The sequence below is a fragment of the Theropithecus gelada genome, chromosome 1 (assembly GCF_003255815.1).
Source record: "Theropithecus gelada isolate Dixy chromosome 1, Tgel_1.0, whole genome shotgun sequence".
In the NCBI taxonomy this organism is placed as follows: Eukaryota; Metazoa; Chordata; class Mammalia; order Primates; family Cercopithecidae; genus Theropithecus; species Theropithecus gelada.
The window spans coordinates 191,365,468-191,392,849 of NC_037668.1; the positions used below are offsets into that span (position 1 = coordinate 191,365,468).

At 36.2% G+C, this 27,382-nt stretch overlaps 1 protein-coding gene across 1 annotated transcript in view; it reads right to left on the reverse strand.

The window, feature by feature from the left end:
• The window catches only part of RABGAP1L (RAB GTPase activating protein 1 like), an 802,566-nt gene that overhangs the window by 313,271 nt on the left and 461,913 nt on the right, over positions 1-27,382 (reverse strand). Inside the window, exon 15 of the mRNA XM_025368997.1 lies at positions 6,936-7,010. Coding sequence (XP_025224782.1) covers positions 6,936-7,010 — 75 coding nt within the window. The remainder of the gene's footprint in view (positions 1-6,935; positions 7,011-27,382) is intronic.

The window sequence follows — 27,382 nt, forward strand, 5'->3', positions numbered from 1 at the left end:
TCAAACTTCACCTTAGTACATGCAGTTCCTCCACTAGGTAGTATGGTGGTACCTACCTACTTAAAAAAAAGCACTAAAATGACTATTTAACTTATTACAATGATTAATACTTCATAGAATAAGTTAATCCAATTTATCCAATTTATGCAATTCGTCTAAAGTTACAATAAAAATAAATAATTGAACAACACATCTTTATATAAAATATTAAGATGTTGGAATATGGTGGGTCTCTAAGACTGAATGTCCATTTTTGCTGTGTACAGAAACTTTATTAACAGTGTTATTTCATTAAGGAAAAGAGGGGATAAACATTAAAATATTATAATTTAAGATATCAAAGTATCATCCATGGCTTTATGAAATACAAAACAAAATACCTGCCTCACATGCATAACTGAGAATTGAGTGATGTAATCACTGTTTGGTAATAAATGTTGATAATAATCTGACACTTGTACTAATTGTGATGACCACTGAATGGAGACTATCTCCAAGCCCTCACTACTTCTCTCCACAATAAACTATAAAACAAAGCAGTGCTAAGTATTTCAAGTCTTTAAGATGCACCTGAAATCATTTACATCAAGGTATTTTTTGAAGTAAAATTATATTTTGATAATTTAAAGGGATTCCCATAGTTAGTGTAAAACTAAATTTCCTACTTCACATGATGTATTTCACATCTTTTTGGAATGATCTACCTTTCTCTATGAAGAAGATGAACACTCTACTGATATTCCAAATTTTCTTCAACAATAATGAATGGGTCCAGTATGGTGGCTCATGCCTGTAGTCCCAGCACTTTGGGTGGCTGTGTGTGATCACTTGAGGTCAGGAGTTTGAGACTAGACTGGCCCACATGGTGAAACATCATCTCTACTAAAAATACAAAAATTAGCCGAGCATGATGGCATGTGCCTGTAATCCCAGCTACTTGGGAGGCTGAAGCAGGAGAATTCCTTGAACTCAGGAGAAGAGGCTACAGTGAGCCAACATCTCACTGCTGTACTCCTGCCTGGGTCATAGAGCGAGACTGTGTCTCAAAAAAAAAAAAAAAAAAAGAAAGAAAAAAGAAAAAAAGATGAATGCTAGTGACTATTTTGAAACTCAAGGTTATTTATCATGTCTTCATTTTTTGTTTACATATTAAAAAGCAAATAGAATGAAAACTTCTAGCCATTTGTCTATTTTCCCTTTAAATCAAATAGCTTAATACATTTAAACTGAATGTAAATTTATAAGCCATAAAATTCTATCATTGTATGATATATTAGATTCCTATGTGTAATTCATTCAAATTAGTTGGACCGGGGACCAAAAGAAAATTGGCTGGGCAAATAATTATTAATTTAAAAGCAAATAATTATTAATTTTAAAAATAACAGCAATAAAAAAATTTTAAAAAAATTTAAAAAATAAAAATAAATAAAAAATAACAGCAACAGTTACCATTATTAGACATATTCACCCATGACCCCATTTGACCCTCGCAAAAATCCTGCAAGGTAGGCATTATTTTTACATTGTAAGTATAATACTAGTGAAGTTCAAAGAAGTTAAATGACTTGCCAGTAACTAACTATAGGTCTATAAAGTAAAGCCTGGTTTTAATCTCATAACTGCACTATTTTTGTGCTAGGTACAAAATATGTAAGACTCTTTATGCTCATCCTAAGGTACTCAATACTCATAATAAGCCTAGAAGAATGATAACAAGAAACTAAAGCTCAGTTGAAGACACTTGCCCAAAGTCATGTAACCAACCACAATCCAGATTCACAATTGTACTTTCCAGTATCCCTTGAAAGAGTTCAGCTTCAAAAGGCAGAGAGACGTAAGATAGTAGTTAAATATTTTTTAAATAGGTAAAACGTTTGTGTATATTAGGACACAGGGAGATGTTGGAAAATGGCTCAAAAGCACTTGATAAGAATTAACTCGGAATAGAAAAATGAATGCTTCTTTTTCTTGAACTAGAAAGAAAAGTGATTTGGAAGTATAGGACTCATTTTTTAAATACTCTAAAACCTTGTAGTAAGTATATCACTCAAGATGATGTGATGTACCTGTTCAGCACCCTATTGTCCCATCATCTAATATCAAAACCCCTCTTCCTATAGGAAGACCATTCTGTTGTTTAGAAGGGGCTGATGGGGTTCACCGATCTGGACTAAAGACCTGGGCTGTGACAATTAGAATGCCCTACCCAACCAGGCCAAAGTCTAACAGGAAGAAAAACAGAGGGAGGTGTTGTTGTTGTTGTGTGTCATTTTAAATAAATGCAGGAGCTATAGTAAGACAGTCCCTTTTAAACAAGGTAGCAAAAAATGTCCCTTTTAAATGAAATTGTCCAGATCATATGAATCCAGGCCAGCCAACAGTCATTTTGCCCACTTTTTTGTCTACTAACATAATTAAGACAAAAAAATTCAAGAAAAGCAGAGATACAAACAGATTATTGATGACAAAATGTGAACTCTGGAGTCAATCATGTGAAAAATCATCTCTGACCCTAGATTTCCCAGTTATATGAGTCAATTCTGTCACATGCAGCAGAAAGAGTCTTGAATGATATAATGCCACAAATGCTTAACTTATATATATATACACACATACGTATGATAGAGACTTCAAAATGAAGCCTTTATCTTGTCACCTTGGACTCTGGAATCTGTAATAGGTAATTCTACTTTTTATTTTCATCCATTGGTTAAATCTTATCCCAAACCTGTCTTTTTGGTGAGAAATATTTTTAAATTTATAATTTTTAAATTTATTTTACTCTGAAATACAACAAACAGAAAAATGCATAAAAGTTAAATGTATACTTTAAGGATGCATGTAACCACTATCTAGGTTAAGAAAGAGAACACTGTCAATAGCCCTGAAAATCCCTGTGTCTCTTTTCAGTTATGGTTCCCAGTTTCTCCCTAAAGAAATCACTTTCCTAACTTTAACAGTTATCACTTCATTGGTGTTCTTTATAGTTTTTTCCATCTATGTAGCATCCTAACAATAGAATTTAGTTTTGCCTGTTACTGAACTTTATGCAAAATGGAATCATACCAAATGTAATGTTGTACTTTGCTTTTTTTAAACTAAATCTTATGTTTATATGATTCATTTGTATGAACCAATGTAGTGTAAAATATTCATTTCCATTGCTGTATGGCATTCATACTCTAAGAATACCATAATTTAGCCATCTTACTAATTACAATTCTAATATTGAACATTTTAGTAGTGAACATTTGAATTGCTTCAGTGTTTTGACTGTTATAAACACTATTAGGATAAAAGTAATACAAGTATTTTAATGGACAAGTGCATAAATTTGACTAAGGTATGTCTAGGAGTAAAACTTCTGGGTGTGCATATCTTTATTAGATAAAGCCAAACCAGTTTCCAAAGGAATTGTGCCTAGTCATAATTTTTTTTTAAAAAATTCAATAGTTTTAAACATGCTAGATTATTCAAACATAATCCTTCCTGAGTTGGAAAGCTTCTATAAACGCCAATATTAGTATACATACAGTAATTTAACCTTAAAAAAGAACATAATCTTCTGAATGTCTACAAAGGTACATGTTCAATCAAAAAATTTAAAACTACTAACAATAAATATGGTAGAAAATATATTGGGTTACAAATTATCTAAGATATTTTCTATAATTTTTAGAGTAAGTGAAATATAATCAGATCATAATTTATTATGACTAAGAGATAAAGATTGATATTATTATTATGAAATTACAAATTATTATTGTATATTTGATTACAAATGCAGTTGAACATTGTAATGGTTGCAGGCAATCTGTACTATAACATTCTCCAACTGTAAATGACAAATCTCTTGTAATTTCATAAATGGATGTATAAGAGTCTACTGTGATAAACATTTAATTCTCATTGCCTAAACTACTACATGTTACAAAGCTATTGTCAAAGCATCTAGAAATTTCCAAGTACAAGAAGAGGCTAATTAATTCTTTAAACTACTTAGACATGAAAAAAATCCTAAAAATTCAAAACTGTTTTTGAACATACTTTCATTTTTGGTCTTACTTTCTTCTCAAGCAATGAATGTGAAATATAAATGACTATGGGTGAGGAAAGGACAGCAACCCAAAAAGAAGCAGGCTCTGACAGTGATTAATATGGAGCTTCCAAAGATGTCTGGCAGCAAAAAGAAGCAATAGCTTATGTAACTGATAACAAATTAGTCAGTAAGACCCTAATAATGTATCTCTCTGGAACCTGAGATAGTGTGTTTGATGAATTGTTTAAACCAGTCCGTATTCTTCCATTTGTTTAAACCAGGGAGACAAAAATATAGTAAAAAATAAATTACAGTTAACTTCTGCTATTCAAATTGGTTGAATGGATGGGTTGGTTAGTTAATGGAATATACTAATTAACAGAATCATCAAACATACTGCCAATTAAAAATTAGAAAATGATAGGTTTTTCATTAACAGAATGCTGAATATTAGTCCATCTTTCCCTTAAGGATTCTAAAAGGATTTCTATATTTCAAGTTACTTTTATAAAAGCCATGAAAACACTGAATAATTCTATTAATGTAGAAAGTGTGAGATACTAGACTGAATTTCTGTCCCTCTTGTAACATACACTGGAAACTATCTTGTTGCATTTCACAAAGGCTGACTCACCACGTGGCCCTTATAATAGGAGAGTACATAATGTAGAAAAAAATTCTAGGTATTTGAGCTCTCTAGTTATTTGAATCTCTCTCTCTCTCTCTTTGGGGGTGGGGGTGGGGAGGGTGTTGCCAAATAATTATGAACTTACAATTAACCCAAATTCCTGTAAAATCCAAAACAGATTTCTCAGAGAGATATTCTTCTCACTGAACGTTAATGAATATATTATAATATGTTAAACAGGGCTACAGGTAAAAAATGCTAAACTACGGTATGTTCAAAGATTACTTTGTGGCCGGGCGTGGTGGCTTACGCCTGTAATCCCAGCACTTTGGGAGGCTGAGGTGGGAGGATCATGAGGTCAGAAGATCAAGACCAGCCTGGCTAACATGGTAAAACCCGTCTCTACTGGGGGGGGGGGGGAAAAACAACTAAAATTAGCTGGGCATGGTGATGCACGCGCCTGTAATCCCAGCTACTCGGGAGGCTGAGGCAGGAGAATGGCGTGAACCCAGGAGGCGGAGCTTGCAGTGAGCTGAGATGGCGCCACTGCACTCCAGCCTGGGCCACAGAGCGAGACTCCGTCTCAAAAAAAAAAAAAAAAAGAACTCATCAACTCCTAAACTTTTTCCTTCATTCAATCTCCATAAATATATTTTCTATCTCAACTCACAATACAACATTCATCCAGTCACCAAAGCCAGGAAACTAGATATGTCACCTTTGACTGCTCCTTTGCCAGTCCATCCACAAACCTAACAATTTTGCTCCCTGAATGTTTCTTAATTCTGCTTTTCTCTGGGCTCTCAACATCTCTCATTTAAATTGACATTTTCTTTTCCTTTTTATTACTATTATTTTTTGAGACACAGTCTCCTTCTGTTGCCCAAGCTGGACTGCAGTGGTGCAATCAAGACTCATTGCAGCCTTGAACTCCCAGGCTCAAGTGATCCTCCCACTTCAGCCTCCCAGGTAGCTCAACACCACAACGGGTGCTTACCACGACTATGGGTGCTCACCACCATGCCCAGATACCTTTTGTGTGTGTGTGGTAGAGATGGTGTCTCATTATATTGCCTAGGCTGGTTTCAAATTCCTGGGCTCAAGTGATCCTCCTGCCTCAACCTCCCAAAATTGTGGGATTACAGGTGTGAGCCACTATGCCTGGCCATATTGATATTTTCTACCTGGTCTCTCTGCTGCTGTCTGTTTCCCTTAATTCTGCCCTTTACACAGGTATTAAAAGAATTTATCTAAAATGATCATATGACTGTATTATTCCCTTGCTCCCAAGTGATCAATGGTTCCTCATTAGCTCTAGAATAAAGTCGGCATTTTTGACATATTACAAAGTCTTCACAATTTCCCATCTTACCATTTTTACGTCATACCACTCCCAGTGTACAACTGCTACAGTAAACTGTAATTTCATATTGTTCCCTTTGTACACTGTGCCCTATCATATTTCCATACATTTTCTCATACTGTGATATTTGTCAATAATTCTTTCCCCTTCCCTTTCCCCTCTCACCTTCTCCAATCTCATTTATGTCTTGACAAAGCCGCCACCTCCTCCAGAAAGTCTTTTCTGAAAGTTCTGGCAGAGCTTGGTTGGGTAATTCTCTTCTCTATTCTCTTAACCTGTGTATCACTTTCCCTTAGCATACTGTAAGTTATTTAATGAGTATGTATTATTTTTGTCATCAGAAAAATAAAGACACATAAAAGAGAATGAAAATTATAAGTGCATGCCTACATTATCTGTGCCCCATCTTGGACTATGAAGCCTTTGAGAACACAAATTATAAATGATTCATCTTTATAACCCCACTTCATAGCCCAGTACCTGACAATTGATGCTCAATAAATGATCTGTCAAATGAAGGTAACTGACAGGAAAGAGGATATATAAAAATACATCACAGAAATGATAAAGGACTTCCTTGTCACAGTACAGTGGGTCTTAATGGTCCAGGTCCTGATATTTGGGCAGTTACACCGACTTCTTTAATTCCAGAGAATTCTAGTTAAAAATAACTCCAAATAAGCAATTTATCCTTTTCTAGACAACAAAACTAATTCCATTGAGAAACTGTCCTATTTTTGACATAATATTTCTTATTTTATCACCTAATGTACATTTTTAAAAAGATATGCCATATGTAATCTCCATCAGGTAAATGGGAAATAAGAAGGAAGAACAAAGGCAGTAGAAAGTACAATAAACTTGGCAGCACTGTGCTATTTATCACATGGACCGTTACTTACATGCAGCAGTAATACAGCAGCAAGAAAAGACTGCCCTTGACAGTATCCAATGTCTTCATCATACACAGAGTAGGCCTAGAGAAAAGATGAAAAGAAATATCATAAATAGTCACAGATTTTAACTTAAATGTTAGCTCATACCAGGCTCCTGCTTGTTCCTGTCCCTGGGCTATCCACCACAATTCCACTGGTCTTTCAAACTTGAATGTGTGTATCACTAGCACAGTGAGATCCCGAAAGAGGCTATGTATTTCCTAAAGCAGCTCTATGTCCCTTTATCCCAGGTTCATCTTTAAAATTTTGAAATAAAGAGATGCTCAGAGGACCTAAGTTAATTATAAAAGATCCATTATGGTTTGAGGTCAGCTGTATGAGATCACAGGAGGCAGAGGCAAAAGGTGAGAGAGAGTAAGAAGATTCTAAGGTTGAAGTGTGAGTTCAAATGCACTGAAGGGGGAAATCTTGATATTGCTGAGACTGTAGTGCAGATTTGCTATTCTGACAACCCCATGCCAAAAAAAAAACCAAAACAAAACCCTTTAGAACCTCCAAAATTTCTCAAAAGACCTTTTAAACTATCCTGCCATTTTTCATGAAGGCTGAAGAGTAAAAATGTTTCCTCCAATCTATACCACTGGGGCAAACCAGAAATATTTAGCATTGCCCCGTGCTTTTTGCAAAATGGCTAAGGGCTTCATGCTACATATATACCTGCTATTTCAGGTGCTTTGGCTATTCCACAGCTTTAACGTCATCTGGAATACAGCCAAAGAGGCCAATTTATAAGAAATACAGCATTCCTTGGGAAGTAGCTATCATATCATTCAACTTAACATTCCCTCTTAGTTTTCAGAGGAAAGGAAATAAGGCTGTATGCTTAGTGTATACTAATTAGTACTACAAACATCTAGGATTCTCTAATGCAAAAAAAAAAAAAAGACATGTTAGTTTTTGAGAGGCTGAATCAGTTACAGTAGGTAGAGTGTGCAGATCAAAGGGTAAAGAATAGGAGTTAGAAAGCTTTTTCTGCAAAAGTTCGGAAAGTAAATATTGTAGACTTTGAGGAACACTTATAGTACTGGTTGCTTTTTTTTTTCTTAAGGGATAGGACTTTTTTTTTAAACAACTTTTTAAAATGTAAAACCATTCCTACATTGGGGCAGTACAAAAATAGGCTGCATGGTCCAGTCACTGAACCCTGAATTAGAATTTTAAAATTTAGATGTTGAGATATGTATGTGTGTGTATATATATTTTATATATATAAATACGTATATATATTTTATATATATAAATACGTATATATATTTTATATATATAAATATGTATATATATATTATATATATAAATATGTATATATATTTTATATATATAAATATGTATATATATTTTATACACACACACACACACACACACACACATATATATATATATATATTTTTTTTTTTTGAGACTGAGTTTTGTCTCCCAGGTTGTAGTGCAACAGCATGATCTCGGCTCACTGCAACCTCTGCCTCCCAGGTTCAAGCGATTTTCCTGCCTCAGCCTCCTGAGTAGCTGCAATTACAAGGGCCCACCACCACACCCAGCTAATTTTCATATTTTTAGTAGAGACAGGGTTTCACCATCTTGGCCAGGCTGGTCTTGAACTCCTGACCTCAGGTGTTCCTCTCACCTCAGCCTCCCAAAGTGCTGGGATTACAGGCATAATCCACCATGCCCAGCCTGCCAAATATATTTTTAAAAGACTCTCAAAGAGTCCAGGATGTGTATCTCATCCCATGTATTCCATCTATGTGTGGTACTTCATTTTAGTGAGGAGATTTCCATTTAATTTGCCTTATAGAATGTATTTTTATTTTGTCAGTATAAAAATTGTCTCTGTCTAGGACAAGGCTTATCAAAGATAACTAGGAAGGCTTCATTTATGGAGGGTAAGTGTAGTATTCCCCATATGCCAAAGTTGTCAGAGCACAGTCTGGAACTCCCTTTTACTCAAAAATATAAACTGTATTGATGTATAGCTGATATTCAGTGAAAGGCACACATTTTAATTGTACAGTTCCTTGAGCTGGGGCATTTATGTCGCCCTGCCATTATAAATATTTCCATCACTCCAGAATGTTCCCCCATGCCTCTCTTTAGTCAAACACCTCCACTCCAGGCAACCACAGATCTGAATTTTATCATAATATATTAATTTTGCATTTTTAAAAATTTCATATGAATGGAATCCTACAATAATGTACTCATATAATATGTATGCTTTTGTGTCTAGCTACTTTTACTCAGCATAACGTTCCTGAGATTCTTTCATGTGTGCGTCGGCAGTTCACTCCTTTTCATTGGTGAGTAGCATGAATATATACTGTATGAATATACCACGATCTGTTTATTCATTCCTCTGTTTCCAGCTTTCGGCTAGTATGAATAGGGCTGTAAATATATACATGGCATTTGTGGATACAGATTTTCATTTTCCTTGAATAAATACCTAGGAATGGAGGTTCCAACTTCAAATATTAAGGGTAAGTTTATCTTTATAGGAAATTGCCAAATTGTTTCCCAAAGTGGTTATACAATTATTACACTCCTAGCAGCAACATATGAGAGTACCCTTTGCTTCACTTCCTTGTCAATACTTGATACTGTCAGTCTTCTTCCTTTTAATTAATTCCTGTAGTTTTGACTTTCATTTACCTGGTAGCTAATGATACAGAAAATGTTTCCACGTACCTTTAGACAATTGATACATATTCTTTTGTGATTGTTCAATTTCCTGCACAATTATGTGTTGTTGGTTTTTGTTTTTTGGTTTTTTTGGAGGCAGGGTCTGACTCTGACACCCAGGCTGGAGTGCAGTGGCATGATCACCACAACCTCCACCTGCCAGGCTCAAGCGATCGACCCACCTCAGCCTCCTGAGTAGCTAGGACTATAGGCTGCCCCACCACACTCAGCTAAGTTTTTTCTATATTTAGTAGAGACGGGGTTTTGCCATGTTGCCCAGGTCTGGAGCTCCTGGGCTCAAGTGATCCAACCACCTCAGCCTTCCAAAGGGCTGGGATTACAGCCTGCCCAATTGTTTGAGTGGGCAAAATGCCTGTTGGCTGGCCTGGATTCATATGATCTGGACAACTTCATTTAAAAGGGACATTTTTTGCTACCTTGTTTAAAAGGGACTGTCTTACTATAGCTCCTGCATTTATTTAAAATGACACACAACAACAACAACACCTCCCTCTGTTTTTCTTCCTGTTAGACTTTGGCCTGGTTGGGTAGGGCATTCTAATTGTCACAGCCCAGTTTTTGTTTCAATTTAAATAATTTGTGTTTTTCAAAAAATGTATCTAAATTGTTAAGGTTACTGACATAAATTTGTTCATAAAAGTCCCTAATTGACTTTTTAATATCTGTATGTGATTTATCCTCTTTCACTGATAAAAGCTTAAACTTATATTTTCTCTTTTCCTTGATTAGTCTTGGTAAGGATTTATTAATTTTATTAATCTTTTCAAAGATGTGGCTTTTGGTTTTATCTTTTTCCTTTTCTAATACATTTTCTATTTCATTTATTTCTGTTCTTTATTATTTCTTTCCATCTATTTACTTAGGCTTTAATTTGTTCTTAATTTTCTACTTGTTAAGATAGAAACTTAGATCTATCTTCTTTTCTAATATAGGCATTTAAAGCTATAAACTTGCCTGTATAATTTCTTGATACCTTTTTAAAATACCGATAATGGTGCCAATCCTTGCCAACTGTCATCCTCCCCAAATATGATAGGTCAGTGGGGTGGTATGTACCCAGCTCTCTGTCAACCCAATAGATTTCAGCATAATCATTTCTGTGAAGATCTAGGCAATTCCAACTCCAAAGCTATAGCCTCAGAAAAATTTGGTGTTATGCTACCAAGGCAAAGGTTCGAAACTAGGGCTACTGTGGCAACCTTAGCCATAAGAAATGAAGTGGGGTACGTGGCAAAAGCAGGTCTACCGCAGCTTCCTTTTTAGGTCTCTTTCTTCAGATGAAATTAACTAGATAATTCACAAAGGCCTCCAATAATTTGTAACAGAAGTGTTATGCTATACTTAGGCTCAAATGTTAGGCCTAATTAATCCTTGAGTTGTTATTAACGGTTTATTATAAGTTCTAAAAGCAAATGAATGTGTATCTTCTCTGATTCTTTTTTGTTTTGAGACAGGTCTCCCTCTGTCGGCTCACTGCAGCCTCCACCTTCCAGGCTAAAAGGATTCTCCCACCTTAGCCTCCCAAATAGCTCTGGGAGGCACGTGCCACCATGCCCGGATCATTTTTTTTTTTTTTTTTTGGTAGAGATGGGGTCTCACTATGTTGCCTAGACTGGTCTCAAACTCCTGAATTCAAGTGTTCCTTCTGCCTCAGCCATCCAGGGTGCTTGGATTACTGGCATGAGCCACCCAATCTGGCTACTTCCCTGATTGTTATGCTATATGTGGGACAAATGTGGAAACAAATATTAAAATCTTGATGTTCTATCCATTTGTCCAACTTTAACATAAACCATCTACAGATGACTCCTTTAGAAAATTATTTCCTCTGAGTTTAAGCTATCATAAATTTTTTCAATCCAGTACATACTCAAATTATGAGAGGAATTTTATGTAACATAAAAAAGAAAATCAGATTAGTATAGATACCACCATATGGAAACAGTTCAATTAATCAAACCATATCATGGCTGAAGCTAACAGTATCCAAAGATGTTAGAATACTACTGACCATGCTATCGCTTCAGAAGAAGCAGTCACCAAAATGTAAACTTTCACTGGAAAACAGATACATTTCTTCATTCATGCACAAAGTATGTGCTTCTCAAATAATCCTTTTATATTTTAAAATCAGGAATCTTTTCACTTAGAAGTTGAAACTCCAAATGTTAAAATATTTGATGAGCTGCTTCAACCCAGGGAGAACTTCGGTTTGCTTTGTTTTTGCTTTGTCACAAAAACTATTTAAAATCTCTATAGAAGAACATTTTCTAAAACTCACAAACTGAATAAGTAATCTAGTGAATTCTACAGTAACAGTTTCGTCTGACCTTTTACTACCAGGAGAAGCCTCTCAAAATCTGTAATGAAAAAACTGAAACAGTAAATCTAGTATGAATTCCCTAATATTTAAAACGGCCATTTTCATCAACTACACTCAGCAAATCTATTAAAAAGCCTTCTTAGAATAACATATTGTAGTCGCAACAATATACAGGTCTATAAAAGCTTCTGTCTTGTCAACTAAAATCAGAACTTCCACAGGATAACTAAAATTATTTTCCGGATAAGGTCATCTGTTAATACCCCATGCCCTAAATCACTTTTTAGGCTGCAGTCACTACTCCCAGGCCATCCATTACAGACATGTGGTAAATCAAAGTAGTATTTGTGTAAGTACCTGCTTCAAAGCTGCTTTTTCTTTCTTTTACTTCAAAAACAACAACAACAACAACAACAAAAAAAACAAAACAAAAAAACCTCGGTTTTACTTGCAAGTTCTTCTGTTATCCACCACTGTGCTAACGAGATTTGTAACGAATACAAATCTGGCTCTTAAAATTTCACAAAAGGATAATGACAATATGCTTCTTTCAAAAACGTTTCTTGTTTTAACCAAAAGCTTATATTAGGAGAAGTATGAGAGCTACAGGGGCTTTTAAGTACCACTATGTTTTGGTTATAATTCAGCATGTGGCCAGAATCACATAGATTCTATGACATCTAAGAACTAGGTGATAGCAATGCAGTCTTTCAGCTATTAAAAACTCTGAACACTCAAAAACAATTTATTTTATTACAAATCATGTTTATGGAGGTATAATTTATATGCAGTAAAAGTCATCCTTTGCTCATTTTCCTTGAGGAAGACATACTATGTGATTTATTGATGACAAAAATTTCCACATGCTTTAAATATTATCTCTGTGTAAAGCTAAATAATGAGGTAGCAAAGTACCATATTCCACAGAACTATCTTTACTGAATTAGCATTTGACATTACATATTCAGCCTTTCAGACTTCAGCATGCTCAACTCTAGAACCCCAGTCCATATAAGAATTTTCATTTAGGTACCACCTATGCATCTTTTATAAAACCACACTGAAGTCACTCTCTACCATATTACTCCAAATGCCCATACCTAGTATAACCATGCATCTCTGGTTATATTCTTCCAATTCTGTGCATGAAAAATAAAAAAAATTTTGTGCCCTTATTTTTTCAAAAGAATGCATTAAGAAGAGAAATATATAATTTAGCATTTTCTTTTTGCTTTCATTAACAGAAATTAATAATCAGATTCATTACTCAACTATAGAAAATAGCTCATCTCAGGTACCTGATAGCATCCACTCCTCTTGGTCACTGTGTTTATCTATTTTTACATGAGTTTTAATTTTGTAAACTCTTTCAGATCTTTCAGTAAATAGAAAGGCAATCACTCAGTCTAAAAAAAAAAAATCATACTATGGTCCATTGTTCTCCTTTAACTTTTTCTGCTAATGATATTATCACTCTCTGTTCTAATGAGAGAAAAATTAGATCATGGGAATCATTACATAATGAATGTGAAATGAGCTTTTCTTCATTATCATCAGTTTCCAGAGCTCTGCCTAATCTTGAAAGATCAATTGGTATTCTTTTACTTATTTTTCTTTGATTTATATATTTATATTTGATTGCTTAATTTGTACTTTTATCTAGAGCTCATGGATGTATGTGAGCTTATAGATGTGGAGGAAAGGGAACCCTCATACACTCTTCTCTGTGTGTGTGTGTGTGTGTGTGTGTGTGTGTGTATTAGGGGTTGGAAGTAGGATAAAGAGAGAATACAGAAAGAAAAAAGGAAAGAAATGATGGAAAAGTTTGAATCCTATCCCTATTTGGAATATTCCATGTCTGTTCCTTTTCCATGAACTAGGAACTCTGAGATTTGTTGATGACAAAGCATGTTACATGAATGATAAGTATATTCTCAAGGCTTCCCCTTTCCCATGAAAGATGTCTAAGTGCAAGATTCCTAAAAACTGTAGATCTCCAACCACGGTATAATACTAGAAATCAGTAACAGGAGGAATGTTTAAAAATTCACAAGCACATGGAAATTAAACAGTATGCTCTTGAACAATCAACAAGTCAATGAAGAAATTATAAAGAAAATTTAATTTTTTTTTTCGAGAAAAATGAAAACACAACATACCAAAACCTATGGGATGCAGCAAAAGCAGTTTGAGAGGGAAATTTGCAGCAATAAATGTCTATAAAGGAGAAAGTTTGCAAATAAAAAACCTAATCTTGGATCTCAAAGAACTAGAAAAAGACAAACTAAGCCCAAAATTAGTAGAAGAAAGAAAATAACAAAGATCAGACTAAAAATAAATGGAATGGAAAATAAAAATAAAACAAAGAAACAAAAAACCAAAAACGAAAACAAAAACAAAACTGTAATCCCAGCTACTCAGGAGGCTGAGGCAGGAGAATGGCTTGAACCGGGGAGGCGGAGGTTGCAGTGAGCAGAGATTGAGCCATGCACGCCAGCCCGGGCAACAAAGGGAGACTCCGTCTCAAAAAAGAAAAAAAGAAAAAGAAATCAATGAAATGAGTTGTTCATTTGAAAACATAAACAAAATAAACAGCTAGACTAAGAAAAAGTGAGAAAAGACTCAAAATCAGAGATAAAGAAGGAGACATTATAACTGATACTACAGAAATTAAAGGATCATAAGAAATTATTGTGAACAATTATATGACAACGAATTAGATAACTTAGAATGGATAAATCTGTGTACATATAAAACTGATCAAAGATGAATTATAAAGAAATAGAGGAGTAAGGAGACTGAATCAGTAATAAAAAGTCTCCTATTGGGCCGGGCGCGGTGGCTCAAGCCTGTAATCCCAGCACTTTGGGAGGCCGAGACGGGTGGATCACGAGGTCAGGAGATCGAGACCATCCTGGCGAACATGGTGAAACCCCGTCTCTACTAAAAAATACAAAAAACTAGCCTGGCGAGGGGGCGGGCGCCTGTAGTCCCAGCTACTCGGGAGGCTGAGGCAGGAGAATGGTGTAAACCCGGGAGGCAGAGCTTGCAGTGAGCTGAGATCCGGCCACTGCACTCCAGCCTGGGCCACAGAGCGAGACTCCGTCTCAAAAAAAAAAAAAAAAAAAGTCTCCTATCAACAAAAAGCCAGATAGTTAAAAAATATAGCTGAATTCTACCAAATATTTAAACTGCTAACACCAATTTTTTCTCAAACTCTTCCAAATAATTGAAGAGGAGGAATTATTTCCAAACTCATTCTGCTAGACCAGCATTACTCTGATACCAAAACCAGACAAAGGTACAACAAAAAAAGAAAACTACAGGCCAATATCTATGATAAACATACAAGCAAATATTCTCAACAAAATACTAATTAGCCAAATAGAATACCACATCAAAAAGATCATCCACTATGATCAAGTAATTAACCTCAGGGATGCAAGGATGATTCGCTATATGTAAAATAAATGTGATACATCACATTAGAAGAAGAAATGATAAAAGTCATTTCAATAAATGCAGAAAAATCATTTGACAAAATTCAGCATCACTCCATGATTTAAAACTCTCAAAATTAGATATAAAAGAAATGTACCTCAAAAAGGTAATGGCCATATATGACAACCCACAGCTAACATCATGCTGAATGAGGAAAAGCTGAACTGGAACAAGATATGGATGTCCATTCTCACTTCCATTCAACACAGTACTGGAAGTCTTAGCCAAAGAAATTTGGCAAAAGAAAGAAATAAAAGGTATCCAAATTGGAAAGGAAGAAACTGAATTGTCCCTGTCTGCAGATGACATGATTTTATATGTAGAAAACCCTGAAGACTGTACCAAAAAACTTAGAACTAATAAATGAATTTAGTAAAGCTGCAGAATACAAAATCGACTTATAAAAAGTGTGTTAGTAGCATTTCTGTGCACTAACAGTGAACTGTTTGAAAAAAGAATCAAGAAAACAATTCCATTTAAAATATCTACAGGTTTATATCTGAAAGACAGGCAATAACAAATGCTGGCAAAAATGTGGAGAAAAGGGTACCTTTATACACTGTTGATGGGAATGTAAATTAGTACAACCACTATGGAGAACAGTTTGGAGGCTCCTCAAAACACTAAAAATGGAACTACCATATGATCCAGCAATCCCATTGCTAGTTATAATCAAAAGAAAGGAAATGAGTATACTGAAGAGATATCTGCATTCCCATGTTTATTATAGCACTGTTCATATTAGCCAAGACTTGGAAGCAATGTAGAGTCCATCATCAGATGAATGGATAAAGAATATGTGGTACATATAAACAACAGAGTGCTATTCAGCCTTAAAAAATAATATCTTACCAATTGCAACAACATGGATAGAACTGGAGATCTTTATGTTACGTGAAATAAGCCAGGCACAGAAAAACAAACATCACATTTTCTCAATTATTTGTGATATCTAAAAATCAAAACAACTGAATTCATGGACATACAGAATAGAAGGATGGTTACCAGAGGCTGAGAAGGGTAGTTATTGGGAGAATTCAGGGAAAAGGTGGGGATGATTAATCAGAAAAAAAGAAGAAAGAATGAGTAAGACCTACTATTTGATAGCATAACAGGGTGACTATACTTAATAATAACGTTACTGTACATTTAAAAATACCTAAAAGGGTGTAATTGGATTGTTTACAACACAAAGTATAAATGCTTCTGAGCATGAATACCCCATTCTCCATGATGTGATTATTTCACATTGCGTGCCCATATCAAAACATCTCACGTATCCCATGAATATATATACCCACTATGTACCCACAGAATTTAAAAATTAAAAATTAAAAATAAAATAGCTATAAAAATATTTAGGAGCCGGGCGCGGTGGCTCAAGCCTGTAATCCCAGCACTTTGGGAGGCCGAGACGGGCGGATCACGAGGTCAGGAGATCGAGACCATCCTGGCTGACACGGTGAAACCCCGTCTCTACTAAAAAAATACAAAAAACTAGCCGGGCGAGGTGGCGGGCGCCTGTAGTCCCAGCTACTCGGGAGGCTGAGGCAGGAGAATGGCGTGAACCCGGGAGGCGGAGCTTGCAGTGAGCTGAGATCCGGCCACTGCACTCCAGCCTGGGCGACAGAGCGAGACTCCGTCTCAAAAAAAAAAAAAAAATATTTAGGAATAAATTTAACCAAGGAAGTGAAAAATCTGTATACTAAAAACTGTAATATATTGATGAGATAAATTGAAGATACAAATAAATGGAAAGATATCCCACGTTCATGAACTGGAAAAATTAATATTGTTAAAATGCCCATACAGTCCAAAGTGACCTATGTATTCAATGGAATCCTCATAAAAATGCCAATGACATTCTTTACAAAGATAGAAAAATAAAACTTTAAGATTTATATTGAACCACAAAAGACCTTGACTAGTCAAAACAATCTTGAGCAAAAAGAACAAAGCTGAAGGCATCACATGACTTGGCTTCAAAATATACAACAAAGCTATAGTAACCTAAACAGCATGGGACTGAGATAAAAACAGAAAGCTAGACCCATGAAACAGAATAGAGAGCCTAGAAATAAATTCACACATTTACAGCCAACTGATTTTCAACAGAGGTACTAAGAACATACAATGTGGAAAGAATAGTCTCTTCCATATATGGTTCTGAGAAGACTGCATATGCAAATGCAGAATAATAGAGTTAGACCCTTATCTCTCACCATTTGCAAAAATAAACTCTAAATGGATTAAAGATGTTAAGACTCGAAACTATGAAACTACTAGAAGAAAATAAAGAGAAAACGCTCAAGGACATTGGTCTGGGCAATGATTTTTTGGATATGACTTCAAAGGCACAGACAATAAAAGTAAAAATAGAAAAAAGGGATTGCATCAAACTAAAAAGCTTCTGCATAGCAAAGAAAACAACCAACTGAGTGAAGAGACAACCTACAGAATGGGAGAAATTATTTGCAAACTATACATCTGATATGATTTGGCTGTGTCCCCACCTAAAATCTCATCTTGAATTGCAATCCCCAAAATCCCCAAGTGCCAAGGGAGAAACCAGGTGAAGGTAACTGAATCAGGGGAGTGGTTTCCTCCATGCTGTTCTCATGATAGTCAGTGAGTTCTCATGAGATGTGATAGTTTCGGCCAGGCGCGGTGGCTCACGCCTGTAATCCCAGCACTTTGGGAAGCCGAGACGGGCGGATCACGAGGTCAGGAGATCGAGACCATCCTGGCTAACACAGTGAAACCCCGTCTCTACTAAAAAAATACAAAAAACTAGCCGGGCGTGGTGGCGGGCGCCTATAGTCCCAGCTACTCGGGAGGCTGAGGCAGGAGAATGGCGTGAACCTGGGAGGCAGAGCTTGCAGTGAGCTGAGATCCGGCCACTGCACTCCAGCCTGGGCGACAGAGCGAGACTCCGTCTCAAAAAAAAAAAAAAAAAAAAAGAGATGTGATAGTTTTATAAGTGTTTTGTAGTTCCTCCTGCATTCGTTCTCCTTCTTGCCACCCTGTGAAGAAGGAGCCTTGCTTGCCCTTTGCCTTCTACCATGACTGTAAACTTCCTGAGACCTCCCTCCCATGCTGCACTATGAGTCAATTAAACCTCTTTCCTTTATAAATTACCCAGTCTCAGGCAGTTCTTTTTAGCAGTGTGAAAACAAACTAATAAAACATCTGATGAGGGGTTAATAATGAAAATTATATGAGGAACTCAAACAACTCAATAGCAAGAAAATGAACAACCCAATTTAAAATAAGCAAAAGACGTGAATAGATATGCCTTAAAAGAAGACATACAACAGGAATATGAAAACATGCTCAGTATCACTAATTGTCCTGGAAATGCAAATCAAAACCACAATGAGATATCACCTAACTCATTTTAGAATGGCTATCAAAAGACAAAAGATAACTGTTGGCAAGGATGTGGAGAAAAAGAAACCCTTGCACATTGTTGGTGGGAACGTAAATTAGTAAAACCATTATTCAAAACAGTATGAATGTTCCTCAAAAAATTAAAATTCAAACTACCATATGATCTACCATATGATCCAACAATCTCACTACTGGGTATATATGCAAAAGAAATTAAATCAATATATTAAAGAGAAATCTGCACCCCCATGTTTATTACAGCACTATTCACAATAGCCAAGATACAGAATCAATCTAAGAGTCTTATCAGCAGATCAATGGATAAAGAAAATGTGATATATATATATTTATATCTATATATCTATATATACACATATATATACACACACACACATACACACACACACACACACACAATGGAATACTAAGCTATAAAAAAGACAATCCTGTCATTTTCAACAATATGGATGAAACTAAAAGATACTACATTAAGTGAAGTATGCCAGGCACAGAAAAACAAATACCACATGATCTTACTCATATGCAGACTCTAAAAAAAAGCTGACCTCATTGATTTAGAAAGTAGAATGGCGGTCACCAGAGGCTGTGGTGGTCAGGAGGAAGGGGGTGTTGAGGAGATGTTGGTCAAAGGATACATAATTACAGTTAGATAGGTGGAGTAAGTTTAACAGGTCTACTGTACAGCATGATGCTTACAATTAATGGCAATATAGTATATTCTTACAAAATGCTAATTCTAGAATCTAGGTGGCAGGTTTTTGGATGTTTACCTTGTAATTCTTTCAATTTTTCTGTATATTCGAAATTTTTCATAACACTTTTGGGGAAAAAAATTATTTGGTTGTACCCAGTCCCTCTTCCTGCTCCGGACTGCAGACTACTTTTCTGGCTGTGCTCCCAAAAGTGATTTATACCTTCATTCAGCAAGTGAGTATTTACTGAGCACCTACTGTATATCAAAAACTGTGCTTAGTAAGGCATATACAAAGTTGAAAAGACACAGTCCATGCTCCTCAGCATTTAGCTCTGTGGAGGAGGTCAACATGTACAATGAAATAGTGCACAGTGAGAGAAGTGCTGACAGATATATGGAAGCTCAGAGAGAAAGAGTAAATAACCAGGTCATAGCACAGGGAATAGAGTTAAAGGCAAGGAAGGCATCACAGACAAGGTGATGTTGTCTTAATTTCAAAGAAGATGGCATGACCAGAAGTGTTACAAACTTGACCCCATGTTTTTGAAGGAAGACTATAGAAATTATTCAGGCATGCTGCAGAAAAAAGGGCATGTACAAAGGCGTGAAAGAACTTGACATATTTATTATGTGCCAGATGGAATGCTAAGTTATTTTCAATGTTTTCACTTAATCTCACAAGTCCTGTGAGATGCAAATAGGTTTACAGAAGGTGCCTAACTTGGGCAAGGTCATATAGCTAGTAAATGGTAGAATCAGCATTTGAACCCAAGTCTGTTCCAACACAAAGCCCATACCCTTATTACCTTCATTATATCACTTACATTGTCTCTGTGCTGAATTATGCTTCTTAGATATTTGTGTTTGTGTCCATGGAAGATGGGGGGTACCTATGTTCTGACTTGCCTTGGGTTTCAATAGAGATGGAGGATAGAATTACCTATCCTCAAAAGGAAAAAGTAACAAACTGATCAAGGGAGGCTTAATCCTGTCTTCTGGGCTTAGAAAGGAGGACTTTTAATTTTGTTATGTAACATATTAATTATCATGCTGACCACAGGATAAAACTTAGGAAACATAGAGAGTTGATAAGGCTTAATATTTCTGGTGCTAACATTTATACATAATATAAGTGTGCTCCTTAATAAAATAAATATGGACAATATTTGACTTTTTTTTTTTTTTTTGCCTTGTAACTGCTATCCATTGATAGGAATGCTAACTTTGAAAATAAACTTTCGGCCGGGCGTGGTGGCTCAAGCCTGTAATCCCAGCACTTTGGGAGGCCGAGACGGGCGGATCACAAGGTCAGGAGATCGAGACCATCCTGGCTAACATGGTGAAACCTCGTCTCTACTAAAAAATACAAAAAACTAGCCGGTCGAGGTGGCGGGCGCCTGTAGTCCCAGCTACTCCGGAGGCTGAGGCAGGAGAATGGCGTAAACCCGGGAGGTGGAGCTTGCAGTGAGCTGAGATCCGGCCACTGCACTCCAGCCTGGGCGACAAAGCGAGATTCCGTCTCAAAAAAAAAAAAAAAGAAAATAAATTTTCACAGGGCAGTAGGGCTTTCTTGGTTAACCGGAAACACACAATGACTACTACTGCTCTTGACTTACCTTAATGTTATTATAGAAAGTTTTTAGTTTTCCAACTAGATTATACCTAAACATTTATCTACAAGTCTCTTTCCTCCAAAATGCTCCCTCACACACAAACCTTAACTGGGTTGCTACAAGAAATACAGAATGGTATTTCTCTTTTGTCCCAGGAGTGGGCAACATGCAGTACTATTTGATAAGATAAGCACATTTATAGGTAAAAAGGAAAGCTCAGACTCACAGGAAGAATGAAAAGGGAAATCAAAAGATGTTCTCTAACAAGATAAAGAGGCTGCCATGTGAGAGTGCAAGAATGGGTCAAACTTCTAAAACATTCCCATTCAGCTTCTTGGTACTGCTAACATAAATGACATATTTGCCAATTTACTTGCTATTGATAAACAGTGGCAAAGTTCATCAGTTTTAACTCTGACACGTATGTCTCCAATGTCTAATGTAAATACTGAACTGTCATGATTTTTTCAGTACAGATTGAATAGCAATGTTGAGAACAGACAATACTAACACAGACCTCCTTTTTTACTTTAACAGGAGCTTGATAAAGCAATTTGCCATTTATTAGATAAACTGTTTCATCTATAACCTACAAAGAACTTCTGCCAACATGAGGCTTAAAACACATAAATGAGCCTTTGGATTATCATTTTTGGCAGCAGTAGCCCTTAAATGAGTATGTCAGGGGAACAACCAAGTAAAAAATATGTGGAATAAATTTATTTACAAACTGAAAAGAAATCTGTTCTCACATAAGCTGGGAGACACAAAGAGATACCAAGGAAAGCCTAATTTTAAGTAATCCCACCATCAGTTGAATAAGAAGAGGTCACAGAGTGACAAAAATCATAAGACACTAGTTGTTTAAAAGAAATCACAGAAATATTTAAAGAAAGATTACTTAATATAGTATGTAAGAATTCAAGCAGCTTTAAAAGAATTCTTTGCATTAATTTCTCTACCTGTTAAATAACTAACATTTATTTATTAGTTACTACTACTCTACTGTTCCATTTATTTACCTATATTAATTTATTTCATCATTGTAGCATCCCTCTGGGAGTAAGTACTCTTATTATCCTCAATTTTATAGATAAAGAAGCTAAGGCCAGGCGCAGTGGCTCATGCCAGTAATCCCAGCACTTTGGGAGGCCAAGGTAGGCGGATCACCTGAGGTCAGGAGTTCAAGACCAGCCTGGCCAAACTATGGCCAACATGGTAAAACTCCGTCTCCACTAAAACCACAAAAGTTAGCTAGGCACGGTGGTGCATGCCTGTAATCCCAGCTACTCGGGAGGCTGAGACAGGAGAATTGCTTGAACCCAGGAGGCAGAGGTTACGGTGAGCTGAGATCAGGCCACCGCACTCCAGCATGGGCAACAGAGCAAGAGGAAAGAGGAAAGAGGCGAGGCGAGGCGAGGCGGGGCGGGGCGGGGCTGGGCGAGGTGAGGTGAGGTGAGGCAAGGCGGACAAGAAAGGAAAAGAAAAGAAAGAAAGAAAGGAAAGCAAAAGAAAAGGAGGAAAGGGGAAGGGGAAGGGGAAGGAAACTAAGGCACTAAAAAATTAAATAATTTATTCAAGGTAGGTTAAATAATTTGTTCCAGTTAGAATGCAGCTGAGCTAGAATTCAAACTCTGGCAGTCCAGCGCCAGAGCCCAGGTACTTAGCCACTGTCACTATTTGGTCTCTGGATCTCATGATATTCAGGCGAACAACCATAAAACCTAACTATAAAATGCCAATTTTTCTTTTTAATCTGCGTTTCATAACTATTCATAAACCAACCAGAAAAACGACTTTAGTTGAAGAATGTAGAGAAATAGGGCAGTGGCTCACGCCTGTAATCCCAGCACTTTGGGAGGCCGAGGCGGGCGGATCACCTGAGGTCGGGAGTTCAAGACCAGCCTGACCAACATAGAGAAACTCCATCTCTACTAAAAATACAAAATTAGCCGGGCATGGTGGTGCATGCCTGTAATCCCAGCTACTCGGAAGGCTGACGCAGAAGAAACGCTTGAACCTGGGACACAGAGGTTGCAGTGAGCCGAGATCGCACCATTGCACTCCAACCTGGGCAACAAGAGTGAAACTCCATCTCAAAAAAACAGAAAAGAAAAGAAAAGAAATAACCATAATCACAAAATTCACTAGGGTGGTTTACTCTGGTAGGGAAAGACTGGATATAAGAGGAGCACCTTGAAGGTATTAAAAAATATTGGTAATATTTCCTAAGTTGTAACTTCAAGGATGTTACTTCTGCTACTTTTTCAAATAATACATTATTTTTATTCATTTGAATGAATATTACACCATTTTAAAAATTAGTTAAAATATTTTTAAAATTACTCATTAGTAATCATCCATTCAATGGTTTGTGTTAAGATTTCAATTTGGGTGATTTCTCCAGAATATAAAGATATTGAAGACACATCTCAAGGCTTCACTGGAGGTTAATGTAAGATTCAAATAGTGAAGTAGATAACAAATGACAACTATTCTTCTTGGGGATAATTGTACAAATTATACAAATTGTACAAACTGTATACAAATATATACAGTCAATTCTCATTGTTCTTAATAGCTATGTTCTATAAAGGTACCCCAACACTGATTATAAACAAATACTGAATTACTACCCCTAGGGGATAATAGAGGGTTGGGCTCCTGAGAACTTCTGGTCACAACATTTTCAGCAACCAATCAATACACAAAGTTGTTTTAAGTGTATTTCTGTTTAAAGATACCTTATTTAATATATATAGTTGATTCATTAATATTGAACTCATGGCCAACATTACTGTAATTCATGCCTCAGTGAAGCTTATGTAATGTGTATTTTCTTTGCAAGGCACATCACAGTCTCTGAGTCCCTAGAAACAGGAGACAGCATTTCAGCACTGCACCTAGGGATCGTTTCAAACAGAAAAATCACCAAGAAGCACAGAAATGCAAAAAACATGGCGATAAGTATATTGCAGGAGAATACTTGTTTACAGCATGAGAAATGAAGTAAGAAGGCAGAACTTATTCCACCTGAACTTGAAATGTGTGCATCAGGTGACTCAAATTTTTTGACACTGCATATTCACATATCAGTGAATTACCATAAAAGTATTGAGAGCATTGACTTTGTGGTTACAAATAAATTTAAGCAAGTAGGTGAATTTGCAAATGCCGAATCTGTAAATAATGAGGATCAACTACATGTGTGTGTATGTGAGTACATATACATATATGCACGGGCATTCCCTTTCCTTAATGACAGGAATACATTCTGAGAAACGTGCCATTAGGCAATTTTGTTGTTGTGAGAACATCATAGAGAGTACTTACATAAACTTAGGTGATACAGCTTATTACACACGTAGGCTATATAGTATAGCCTATTGCTTCTGAGCTATAAACTTGTACAGCATGTTATGGTATATGCTATTTAGTCTTATGGACTGAATGGTAGGCAATTCTTTACTGGGTTGCTACAAGAAACCATGGATGTGCCATGGTTTTATACAACAGTATGATAATTATTTGAGTGTCTAAACATAGAAAAGGTACAGCAAAAATGTGGTATAAAAGATTTAAAATGGCACGCCTGTATAGGGCACTTACTGAGAATGCAGCTGGCAGGACTGGAAGTTGCTCTGGGTGAGTCAGTGAGTGAGAGATGGGTGAATGTGAAGGTCTGGAACATTACTGTACACTAATGTAGCCTTTATAAACACTATACACTTAGGTTACAATAAATTTATTTCAAAAATATTTTTCTTCAATGACAAATTAATCTTAGCTTACTGTGACTTTATTTTATAACCTTTAATTTTTAAAACGTGTCAACTTTTGTACTTTGCTTAAAACTACATTGTACAGCTATACAGAAATTCTTTAATATTTTCTTTATTTCCTTGTTCTATAATATTTTTCTACTTAAAATTTTTTCATTTATTTGTTTTTACTTTTTAAGCTGTTTTATTTAAAATGAAGACACAAACACCCACATTAGCCTAGGCCTATACAGGGTCAGAATCATCAATATCATCATCTTCCGCCTTCACATCTTGTCCCACTGAAGGTCTTCAGGGACAAAAATATGCAAGGAGATGTTATCTCCGGTGATAAAAATGCCTTCTTGGCTGGGCACAGTGGCTAATGCCTGTAATACTAGCACTTTGGGAGCCGAGGCAGGCAGACCATTTGACGTCAGGAGTTCGAGACCAGCCTGACCAACATGGTGAAATCCCATCTCTACTAAAAATACAAAATTAGCCAGGTGTGGTGGCAGGAGGCTGAGGCAAGAGAATCACTTGAGCCCGGGAGGTGGAGTTTTGCAGTGAGCCGAGATTGTGCCACTGCACTCCAGCCTGGGCGACGGAGCAAGACTCTGTCTCAAAAAAAAAACCAGGCCAGGCGTGGTGGCTCACACCTGTAATCCGAGCATTTTGGGAGGCCAAGGCGGATGGATAGCCTGAGGTTAGAAGTTCAAGACCAGCCTGACTAACATGGTGAAACCCTGTCTCTACTACAAATACAAAAATTAGTTGGGCGTGGTGGTACACATCTATACTCCCAGCTACTTGGGAGGCTGAGGCAGGAGAATTGCATGAACCCAGGAGGCGGAGGTTGCAGTAAGCCAAGCTTGTGCCATTGCACAACAGCCTGTGCGACAGAGCCAGACTCCAACTCAAAAAAAAAATGCCTTCTTCTGGATGCCTCCTGAAGGACCTACCTTAGGCTGTTTTATGGTTATTTTATAAGTAAAAGAAATACATCCTAAAATAACAATTAAAAAGCACAGTATAGTAAACACATAAACTAGTAATATAGTTGTTTACTGTCCATATAAAGTATTATTTACTGTACATAATTGTATATGCTATACTTTTATATACCTGGCAGCACAGTAGGTTTTATACCAGCATCAACATAAATAGGTGAGTAATGTGTTGCGCTATAATGTTATGATACTATGATGTCACTGGGTGATAGGAGTTTTTCAGCTCCATTATAATCTTATGGGACCACCATTGTAAATGCAGTCCATTGTTGACTGAAATGTCTTTAAGGGATGCATGATGGTATATCTTACTAGATACACACACACAGCCATATCTAGAACTAAATTGAAAGAGTTTATTGCTGCATTAGCCTACAAAAATCATAACAAAATATTTTTAATTAATAAAACCAAAATTGCTACTGATTATAATAATGAATTATTAGTTTTAGGAAGGCCCACAAGCACTGGAAAAATTAAGTCAGTAAAATATTAACATAGGTATATTCCCAGACTACAATTTTACATTTAAAAAATTGGTTTTAAACAAATATTTTTATTAAAATTTTTCAGTACCCTCATGTTCTTTTTTCAGTATTCCTCATGTTCTTTTTTCCCCAAGTCTTTAGAATCATTATCAACTACACGTTTTCTTACTCCTTTAGTGTTCAGTACAGGTAGTCCACAGTGATGAACAGATCATTTTCTAAAAGTTCTTTACCAGTTTTTCCTTGAAACTCAGCATGTATTTTCCCATAAAATCAATATGGTTATGAGGTTCTTAGATTAGTCTAGATCATAAAATTAGCCCCTAAATATACAGCCCAGAACAGTAACTAGCTGGCAGTACTTTAAAATCACTGCTTGTTAATAAATTTACTTAAAAGTTTTCTAACAGTAGCTCTGAATGCTAAACATCTCAAATTCCAGCTCTGCCACTTACTAGAATTACTTAACTTCCCTAAACTTTTACTTCTTTTGCTGAGGCAACACATATTTATTATCTATCATGTGGAAGGCTAGGGTAAACAATGAACAAAATGGACAAAAAATTGCTCTTATATAGCTTATTTTCTAGTGGAAGATGATAAACAATGGCCATAATAAACAAATAATGTTTCCTGACTTTTTAATGATTGCCATTCTAACTGGTGTGAGATGGTATCTCATTGTGGTTTTGATTTGCATTTCTCTGATGGCCAGTGATAATGAGCTTTTTTTCATGTGTCTGTTGGCTGTATGAATGTCTTCTTTTGAGAAATGTCTGTTCATATCCTTTGCCCACTTTTTGATGGGGTTGTTTGTTTTTTTCTTGTAAATTTGTTGGAGTTCTTTGTAGGTTCTGGATATTAGCCCTTTGTCAGATGAGTAGATTGCAAAAAT